General features: G+C 47.7%; 1 protein-coding gene across 1 annotated transcript in view; it reads left to right on the plus strand.

Moving 5' to 3' along the window:
* C8B (complement C8 beta chain) overlaps window positions 1-637 on the plus strand; it is a 40,438-nt gene extending 39,801 nt beyond the window's left edge. The window contains exon 12 of the mRNA XM_082834374.1: window positions 332-637. Coding sequence (XP_082690500.1) covers window positions 332-483 — 152 coding nt within the window. The 3' untranslated portion in view covers window positions 484-637. The remainder of the gene's footprint in view (window positions 1-331) is intronic.
* The last annotated feature ends 10,421 nt before the right edge of the window (window positions 638-11,058 follow it).

Consider the following 11,058-nt stretch of genomic DNA (forward strand, 5'->3'; position numbering starts at 1 on the left):
CTTAAAATATGGAGTAGTGATGGGGAGTTAGGGATCAGGGAAGGTTTCCTCGCAGAAATAACACTTAAGCTGAGATCTGAAGGGTGAATAGGATTGACCAGATGAATAGAGGAGGGAAGAGTATTTAGGGCAAGGAGAACAGTGTGTGCAAAGGCCCTGTGGTAGAAGGGAGCATGGTGAGCCAATGGCCTGAAGGAAGGACAGTGGACTGGAGTTGGGAGATCAGAGATTCAGACTCTCAGAACCCTAGGGTTTATACACCTTACCCCTCCTATAGGGCACGAGAGTGTCATAAAGGCTAATTAATGTTCATTGACCTTCTTTCTTATAGATGTCCCCATTGATGGGAAGTGGAATTGCTGGTCAAACTGGTCTCCATGTTCTGGAGGACATAAAACAAGACAAAGGCAGTGCAACAATCCACCTCCTCAAAATAGGGGCAGCCCCTGCTTGGGCCCGGCTTCTGAAACACTTAACTGTTAAGGAGGGGAAAGCATCTAGCAGGTGATGCTACTGTGGGCTGCACACAGCAAGGAATCAGGCCAGCTCACCCCCATGCCTGCTCCCATCTGGAGCCCAAGGTGGAGGGCTGCGCCATTCAGAATGTTTAAAATAAAGACATTATTTGTAAAATGCACGCTGATTCGGACAAATATAAGTTAAACGATAATTATAGTCTCCTGAAGGGCTTAGGCATCCTGGTAATCTTCACTTCGCTCATCTCTACAATTTTATTTCACTCACATTTACTGCCAGCCAGGAACTGTGTTGGGAGCTGTCCGTGTGAAAGTCCCACAATCCACCACTGACCTGCGCATAGTAGGTGCCCAACCATGAATCCATGAATAGATACTAAACTGTTCCTGTCTTGAGGAGCACACTGTCTCATTCAATGGCAATGGGCAGTTCATATTTATTGAATGATTGGTGTGCCAGCCACAGTGCTCTCAGTGCACTCATTCATTCATTCCATCCTCATGACAACCTTATAAGGTGGATGCTTTATTAGCCTATTAAACAGCAGGAGAATCAGCTTAGAAGCGTTAAGTGACTTGTCCAAAGTTACGCAGCTAAGGAGTGGGGGGGCTGGGCTGCAAACCTGGGCACTCAAGCTCTAGGGTTTTAAACCCTTTTCTTTTAAAATTTTATTTATTTGTTTGTTTGTTTATTTTTGGCTGCGTTGGGTCTTCATTGCTATGCACAGGCTTTCTCTAGTTGCTGCAAACGGGGGCTACTCTTTGTTGCGGCGCGTGGGCTTCTCACTGCGGTGGCTTCTCTTGTTGCAGAGCACGGGCTCTAGGCGTGTGGTATCAGTAGTTGTAGCTTGCGGGCTCCAGAGCACAGGCTCAGTAGTTGTGGCGCATTGGGCTAGTTGCTCCGTGGCATGTGGGATCTTCCCGGACCAGGGATCAAACCCTGTGTCCCCTGCATTGACAGGCGGATTCTTAACCACTGCACCACCAGGGAAGCCCCCAAGGTTTTAAACTCTTAACTGTGATGCTCCCTTCCTCTCAGAATTGGACCTTGGATCCACAAAGAACTTTTTATGACATAAAATGTAGAAGGTAGTGTGTATGTGTGTGTGTGTGTGTGTGTGTGTGTGTGTGAGAGAGAGAGATTGACAAATCCCTACCCACTGCATCACAAAGAGAGTGGATCTGGGTTCCTCAGCTTCTTTCGATGCTGAGCACAGGAAGCAAGTGGTTGTTTTGGTGCAGAGCTGACTTATTGTGACATGAGTGGGTGCCCAGAGGAGATGCTGAGCTGGAGACTAGAGCCACGGAAATTGATCACTGAATGAGAGACAGTTTAAAAGGTAAGAAAGAAAAAGAGGAGGGGTTGTGGTGGCTGGAAGAGGAAACATATCAGGAGATGATCAAGCTGATGGCTGTGGGTCAGTGGGCAATGTAAACCTTCCCTACCTCTGTACGTTGTGCTCCACTCACTCATGCTTTTGTGCAAATCCCATTCGGGGAGGGAGGTACTGAAAGATGAGAACAAGAGGGCAGTTGATCTTTACGTTACTAAAATCCAAAATATTTTTATTTTTTAGATTGAGTCAAGTGATCATTTAAGCTTTGTTGCTCTCATTCATTCCTTCTCATTAAAACATCCCTGAATATTTTCTTTGCTCTTGGGCACTTCCTGTCGGATTGCGTAACTTCACGTGAATTTGTTGAAATCAGACTGGTGGGGAAAGAACCAGTTGGTTGAAGGTGAATTGATTCGTCCTATGCATTTTCAACCGATTTGTTTTCGGCCACATCATCTGCTGTAAGTTTGCCCCTGGGCTGGGTGCTGAGACCTAAGACCATAACACATCCATGACACCAAAGCACAGGTCACCAACACCCACCAGTCTGGCTGCCCATCTCTCTGGAATTGAGTCAATAGCACAACCATGGAAGGAGCTGATTCTTTACTGCTTAGGGCTTGCTCAGCCAGCGTGGCGATTCTGTCTTCCTTCCTTCATCTCCTTGTCCCCTGCAATTGAGCAGACGGGTCCGGGCCCTTGTTTGTATTAATATTATTGCTTTGCCATCGCTGTTATTTCAATAGGCTAATGCAATCATGTTTTATCTCTTTCATTATACCGAGGCCATATAATTTTCTTACGTTATAATCTATCTTCTTTTAAGATTCCCCAGAGATGGGGAAGAGAGGTTCTGTCTTGGGTTGATGGGAGGCTCCCGTGAAGCTGACACGAGCACGTCGAAGCCTGCGCCGCCAAATTAAATTCTGAATCTCAATCACGGCCACCGCTTCTAATGGGAAATTTAAGTTGATTATGGAGATGACAATGCAGGTTCATGTTTATTGCGTTTAGCAGAAATTGTTTATCCTATTAAATATGGTCTTGAAGGAGAGACAATTGAATTGCCAAGCACCAGTGAATACCGGGGTGACGTCCAGGCATGGCTAAACTGTGTAATAATTATATTCTTATTTGTGGGCTGAATGTCCCCTCGTGGCTCTTTTTGAAAACAAGTGCATTTAGGAGGAGGCTGAAACACAATGTAAGAATTAAACAAAATAAATGCAAACTGTGCTTTTGGAAAACCTTGGCAACTGTAGCTTGCACCGGTGTCCCCGTGAAGGAGCTGCGGCATCCGTGGGGCGCAGGCCAGGCAGTGTCATTTGGCAGTGGTCCTGGAAGCTTGAACACAGCGCAGGATACCTGGGTGTGGGAGGGTTTTGTGTCTGAGAGCATGAATCTCTGAAATGCTGGGAGCTCTGCCGTCTGCTTGATGTCTGGGCCGGGAGTTCTGTGTCTACCAACCCCTTCCTGTGTGATCTTAGGATAATAATATAACTTCTAATAAGTATTATAATTATTTTCACAATAGTAATAGTCATAGCTGCCAATTATAGAGTGCTTCTCAGTTTATGAAGTCTTTTAACCTGCGTTATCTCATTTAATCTTTATTTGAATTTGATGGGGTAGATATTAATACAGTCAGCAGGTGACACGTAGGGAAAGCTTCCAAGGGAAACTTCGTCCTTGCCACGCATGGGCTGACTCTGGAAATCAAGGTGGGACGCTGAGGCTGGGAGAAGAGCATCTGCTGGCAGAGAATCCAGAGGAAAATGCCATCTTTGTTTTAAAGGAGAGAACTCTGGCCTGCTCCCAGGCACTCATATAAAAAGCCCTCTGGAGAGAGTGGGGCTGGAGCAGAAAGCCCTCAGGACTCTGGCCAGGCCTCCCTGGGGACCTTCGTGATTAGCATCTTGATGGACATATTTTTGTTTTACAGATTGAAGATGTCCTTAATGACAGTGTGACTGTTTGCCAATGTTTCCAGGCTCTGCGGACACTGTATTATAATCTATTTGTTTACTGTCTCCTATTCCTGCTCAAATATCGCGTTCCTGAAGGCAGAGGTAGTGTCTGTCCACTGCCCTCACTGCCAGGGCCCAATACAGGGCCTGGCACGAGCAGGCAACAAGAAATCATTGTTGCATGAATTAACGAACTAATGAAAAGGGAGGTGAGTGCAGCCAAGGGCAGAGCCATCCCAGGCCAGGGAGAAACTTTAGTGAATCGGTGGTACATGATGGTGGCATCATGAAATTTGGGATACAGCGACCTTGAGATGAGGGCAGCCACACAGCACTGGCTGGGCGAGGCGTGTTCAGCCTGTGTGGTGGGCAGCAGTGCAAAAAAGAGTAAAACAAAAGAGGCAGAAAAATAGCTGATGTCAGGTAGGGGCTGAAAGTACAGTACTTGTTAGGGGACTTGGTGACACCAACTGGGGACCACCAGAAATCTCCAGGGAAACTTTACAGAGGAAGGGAGCGGAAAACTCTGTCACCTTTGGTGGGGTAAACCTGAGAAGCATATTTATAGGTTGAGGAAGAAATCAAGTCTCAGGAGGGTTAAAAAGTCTGCCCAGGACTTCCCTGGTGGCACAGTGGTTGAGAATCTGCCTGCTAATGCAGGGGACACGGGTTCGAGCCCTGGTCTGGGAGGATCCCACATGCCGCAGAGCAACTAGGCCCGTGAACCACAACTGCTGAGCCTGCGCGTCTGGAGCCTGTGCTCCACAATAAGAGAGGCCGCGATAGTGAGAGGCCCGCACACCGCGTTGAAGAGTGGCCCCCACTTGCCGCAACTAGAGAAAGCCCTCACACAGAAACGAAGACCCAACACAGCAAAAATAAATAAATTAATGAATAAACTCCTACCCCCAACATCTTCAAAAAAAAAGAAAACCACAGCTTTAAAGAAAAAAAAAAAAGCCTGCCCAGTGTGCAGTAGAGGTAGGCTATGGATAAAGAAGAACGAACTTAGGGGAAAAAATGCCTTCCGACATTCCACCTTCACCTCATTTTCTCATTTGTGGATTCATTTTAAACCTACTACGACCACCTAAACCCTAACGGGAGCACACTGGAATAGTACACTTTACATCTTGGAGAATCCCTCCTTATTGAGTGCCTGTCATGAAATCAGATTTTTCTGTATGGTGTCTTCCTCTTTGAGTTGTCTTTCTGGAATGTTAATTCCAATATTGAGGGATGAGGGATTCAGAACCTCAGGGGTGGGGGAAGCATCACGACCTCTCAGGTAGAACTGGAAACAGATGCAGAGAGGCTGAGTGGTACTGTGCTTAGACGTGTGTGCCCTGGTGCCCTGCTTCCGCCTTTGTGGCCTCGCCTGGCTCCGTGACTTACTGGCTTCGTGACCTTAGCACAAGTTCCGTACCCCTGTGTGCCTCATTTTCTCATCTGTAAGATGGGGATGGTGACGGTGACAGCGGCGTCCTCCTGGGGATCGGGAGGATGTGAATTAACCACGCCCAGGAGAGTACCTGGGACAGTCAGCACCCCACAGTATCACTGACATCACCACTCCTGGGGATTCCTCAAAACATCGACGAGAGCTATGGTTGGCGTGTTTGGTTTTCTAAGCGGTTTAAGACCGCTTTAAACTGGTTTAGTACATTTCGGTACTAAACCCACTATAACACATGAGAACAAGAAAGACATAAGATAGCTTAGCCCCTAGGACGTGTCTTAATAAAGGACATGGAAGGCTTTTATAGCCCAAGCTCTGGGTTATTAAGGGAAAATGTAACAGCATAATAACTAATATTTGCAGAGGGCATTACCAGTTATAAAGAACTTTCACATACCTAATCCAGCTTAATCCTCTCAATGCCTGAAAGAGGAAGGATTTATTATCTGCCTTTGACAGGTGATGAGACAGAGCCTCGGAGAGACTGAGCAATTTGCCCAAGACCACCCAGCTCGAAAGTGGCAGAACTGCCTCAGTTCGAGGGTGGCCGCCACGGGGCTCCCCAACGTCCTGCTGCCACAGGAGCGGGTCCAGTTTCATTGTAGGGTGGGTGCATGCCCACCTGCCCGCTTGCACAGAAGAGAGAGAAAGGCCTCTAGTCTGGCACGTCCCTGCAGCGGAGAAGCAGAGCCGTTTAGAAGGCTTTGCGGCAGAGGAACAGAGGGATCAGACCCCACACCACCACTTCCTAGCTGAGAAGCCTTGATGATGTCCCTTATCCTCTCCATGCCTCAGTGTCCTCATCAGAATATAGGGCCAATAATCGATGGCCCAAGCACGAGGCTTGAATGACACGGCATACGCAGAGGAACTGCTCTCACCCCAGAGTGCCTGGCACATGGCGATGCTCAACTGCCTTCCCAGGCGTGGATGCTGAACCAGCCCTGCCTGACATCCGGCCCTTGGCACCCTGCCTAGCAGCTCTCCCTTGTTGAGCGTGGAGATTGTATTTTACGGAAAGGAAGACGAGAGGGAATAGGACTTGCCTTTGCAGCAGTGAATCTTGGAGGATTGTCAAAGGAAGTCAAGAGGCTGGTCTGACATTCACCTCTGTGCAGGAGGCTTCTCCGGAGCCCAGGCACTCCCATTATCGGAGGCTGCGGCCACCAGTTACCTCGCGTCTACACCTTGCAACCCCAGGTGCTCCTTCATCCGTCACTGGCCATTGTCTGGTATCCAGCCCTCCTTCCCCCACCACCTCCCGCCGAAGGGGCCTCCTTGTTAATAAGCCAGTTTGTTCAGATCCTGAAAACTACCTGATTCTGGCCCCTTTTATCCCAAACACCATCCATCCATCAGCTGCCTGCTCTACATGCTTGGTTAGGAAAATGGGAATGGGAGAGAGAGACAAATAATAGATGAAACTTCTTAGCTGCTACCTCTAAAGAAATAGAATGGAGAAATAGATCCGTCAGACATGTATCATGCCACTGGACAGCCAAGTCCGTTCGTGAAAAAGAGGTTAGGATGGGAGGATTTAGCTCACATTTTAAGCTGTTAATATAGAAGGGAAACATATTTTCCTTTCTCTCTCCCAGAGGAGTGCGGAAAACCCCTGGGCTACGAATGCAGAAATTTTAACTCAATTTGCTGGGCTTTCCTTCACTAAGGTGGAAACAGTGGGCTCTCTCTTAAATGTATACAGTCTCTAAGAGTAGCATGGGCTGCCCTCTGATGGACCAGGAAGGTTGTAGGACCTGGGAGTCCTGTAAAAATGTCTTCCATGGGGTTGTCTCTCACGAGTTCCTATGTACTCTGTGCAAAGCCTGTTTCAGAGCCTTTGCCTCTAGCACGGAGGGGCCAGAGAGAGAACAGCATCCTTTTACTGGGAAACTCCTAGGTATTTAAAGTGCTATGCTAGGTACTGAGGCTCCGGAGGTAAATCTGAGTCCCCATCTGCCCTGCAAGGTGTCACCAGGTGGGGGAGGCTATAGTGACAGAATAAGGTGCCTACAGTGATAGGGTATGGACAATGCTCCGTATCAGGGAGTAGCACCCGATGAAGTATGGGGGAGTGGGAGGGGTCAGGGTTGGCTTTCTGGGTGAATGGATACCTAATCCATACCCTGCAGAGTGCTGGTGAAGAGCTGGGAGAAGATGGGGGCTGGCAGGTGCGGGTGCTTCTCAGGTAGTGTGTACAAAGGCCTGGAGGGGACAAAAGACCTATTTGAGGGATTGAATTAGAAGTAGTTCATTCATACAACAAATATTTATTGAACCCCCCTCCTAAGGCCAAATACTGTTCTAGATACTGGGGATCAAGCCATGAAAAAGCTTGCATATTAATGGGGGGGAGGCATACCAAGAAAAAAAATCTATAATCTCAGGTAGTGATACGTGCTATACCAGAAAAAATAAATGAGGGTAAGGTCTTTGGAGGGGTATTATTTGAGCAGAGATGTGAATGAAACAAGGGAGTGATTCTTGGATGAACTCCTTTAGAGGATGAACATTTCAGGTGGACGAGAAAGCAGGTGCAAAGGTCCTGAGGCATGAGAGTTTGGCATGTGTGAGGAATAGCAAAAAGGCTTCCATGGCTGGAGCAGCGTGACAGTAGGAAGAGTAAATGGAAGGAAATGACGTCAGAGAGAGGTGAGAGCTAGGCATTCAGGGCTTCGTTGTCCTGTTAGGGACAGGTTTTTAGTATATTGGCTCATAAAGTCTGCAGAGGGAAATAAAGATGGAGTGGTACGCTGACATCAGACCAGAGCAAACCTTGTGAATCCAGGTTAAGATTCTTGTGCTTTCAAATAATGGCTGTGGAGAGTTGAAGCACCAGGAGCTCCCAAGGAGAGCAGGGACGTGGGTGGAAAGTGACCATCTGTGGAAATCTCCCCAGGACCACATACTGCTGCCCTCAGGAAAGGCCCAGTGACCAAACCAATGCTCCAAACCCAGCTCTCCCCAGCCTGAGGGGCACCAGCGACCACCCCCAGGAGCTGAGCTGGAAAGTAATTACTTTCCACCCGCCTCGTGGTTTCCCACCTCTCGACTCTGCACATACGATTTCCTCTGCGATGTCCAGGCCCTTCTTCACCTGTGTCTGCTTTTTAAACTCCCACTCATTTCCTAGACTCTGCTGGCCTCGTCTCCTCTCCTATCCAGGCTGTCTTCCTTCTCCCCAGCCTGGCTTCCTGCTGGTATGGGACCTGGGGCATGGTTCATAGGCCTCCTCCATCAGGCCAGGCAATCTTCCAGCGCTGGGACTGTGTCTGATTCATTCCCGGCCCCCCAGCACCCAGCCCAGGGCCCAGCACAGGGCTTCCCAGAGTGCTCACCCATTTCCCAAGCCAGGGGATAGAAGCCCCAGTTTTCTTCACGGAGAAGCGTGCTTCTGCTAACCTATGTCCCATACCTTTCCTCAAACAGTACCCGGTGGCTTCCCTCTGCCGTCTCTCATTTCTGCACTGTGGTTTTGAAGGCTACCCTTTCTGTCCATTTTCTTCACCCTAAAGCCATCCAGTTCAGAAGAGATTCATTGAGTGCTGAACTCTTTAGATCTTCCTCTATCTCAAAGCAGAAAAAAAGAAAAAAGCCTCTTCTTATTGCTTTTCATTCTGTCATTAATTTACTTTTCAAAAGACGCCTTGTCAAGCTGAAGATTATATCTTTAAACCGTGTTTTTACATCCACTACCTATAAAACCGTGGATTATAGATCTCCTGAAAAGTCCTGAGGGAGAATACATTTGGTGGGTTTTATGCCTTTTGCGGGGTGAGAGCCAGGCATCCTTGAAGAGGGAGAGGCGCTGATCTGGTGAAGGGTGGCTGCTGCGGAAACTGCTACTGCCGCTGTGTTGTCATTTCTAAAGCTGCTGGGGAGGCAGCATCCTCAGAGGAGCGGGGCAGACACTGGCCTTGGTTCTGTGGCTCAGACGATGGGAAGATGGCATTGCTCGGCTGGTTGTTTTGGCTCACAGCTGATCCAGGCCATTGTTTAATCCCAGCGTTCTCATCTCGCGTCTAAAGGACTACACGTACTTCCTGATGAGCTTCCTGGCCTCTGGTTTCTTCCCTCTCCTCTGCGCCCCACACACAAAATCCCTCCACTGGCTGACAGCCCAGAGCAGAGGTGGGGGTGCACGTGCTTGATGGACTGCATTCACACCCTGGCCAGCCTGCCAGCTCTGTGACCCACCAGGCTGAGCCTCGCAGAGACTGTTTCCTCATCTGTAAAATGGGACTCAGAAAACAAATCTTAGAGATCCTTGTTAAGACTAGATAAGGTACGCAGATAAACCTTACTGTGGTGCCCTTTTGTTACACACCCGTGAACGTGTAGCTCTCAGGAATTCTCAGCCTTGGCTGCATTGGAATCGCCTGGGAAGCTTTTATTTATTTATTGAAGTGTAGTTGATTTACAATGTTGTGTTAGTTTCAAGTATGCAGCGAAGTGATTCAGTTTTATATACGTACACACGCACATACACATATATTCTTTTTCAGATTCTTTTCCATTACAGGTTATTACAAGGTACTGAAGATAGTAAACTACTGATCTCTGGCTCTCATCTCCAGAAATTTGGATTGAATTGGTAGGGGGTTCAGCCTCTGGACCTCAGTGTTTTTAAAACTGCCCACGTGATTCTCATGCTCAACCTAGGCTGAGAACTACCGCTTTTAGATCAAGCTTGAATGTCCTCTGTAAACTGTCCACTTGGCCTGGCCAATCTGCCTCTCATCACTTCCTAGGATGTAACTACTGCTCCACAGTAAATAACGAATGGAAATTAATTATTCATGGACATTAAAAATTAAATTAATGACAGGATGAGAAGGAATATGGGAGTCCTTTTTCCTTCTCTCAGATCTAAAGAGTTCAGAAACAAACTTCTAAACTATAAGCTTTAATTAATAATAGTAACAATAAGAGTGATGCTAATAATTTTGCATGTGACAGGTATTGTGCTAAGTATTTTATATAACTTATTTTATTCCCACTCCCTCTTCCAACACATATACACCTACATGCACCCCTAATATTCTTTCTGAGGTTCAAACTTTGTGACATGCTGTTTTCCTATCTAAAGTTCTCTTCCCTCTCTGCCTAGTTCAAAAATCCCTCAAGGTCTAGGTCAACCCCCATTCTGTATATTTAATACAGGCAAAGAAAGGTAAATCTCTCTTCCACCTGGCCTCCTTTGTGTGCCACGTATTTTGGCATTAACTCAGCAATTCACTTCCTGTGTCCCTAAAACTGCTTCTAATTGTTTCATGTGTGTGTGCGCGCGCGCGCGCGTGTGTGTGTGTGTGTGTGTGTGTGTGTGTGTGTTTATGTCTCATTATCACCCAAAAAAGATTGAGGATTCTGGAAGGATAGGGAGTGTTGACTGATACACATATATCAGTCAACATATGTTTCTTATACCAACTGGGACGGCAGATTCCACCTTCAAGGAGCTCACAATCTATAGGGGAAACCTATGGGTCAACAGAAAAGTCAGTGCAACACACACATTCTCTCTTTGAGGCCTGATTGGAGTGCTGTGGGGACACTGAGGCAGGCGGATGTGACTAGCTCTCCCACAGGTGGGCCCGGGCACATGAACTGGTCGGCCCCCCAGATCCACATTCTACTCTGGGAGGCTGACTAAGAAGGACCACATTTTTGAACTGACTCTTGAGTTCATTCCCTCACTTCTCGCACAGATGCTTGTTCATTCCCTCCAATTCAAGGCACAGCCCTCACCTCTGGGGATGCAGTGCTGAACCAGACGAAGCTGATCGCTGCCCTCAAGATTGCCGTCCATGGGGAGACAA

The sequence above is a fragment of the Leucopleurus acutus genome, assembly GCF_964270905.1.
Source record: "Leucopleurus acutus genome assembly, chromosome: 2".
Lineage (NCBI taxonomy): Eukaryota > Metazoa > Chordata > Mammalia > Artiodactyla > Delphinidae > Leucopleurus > Leucopleurus acutus.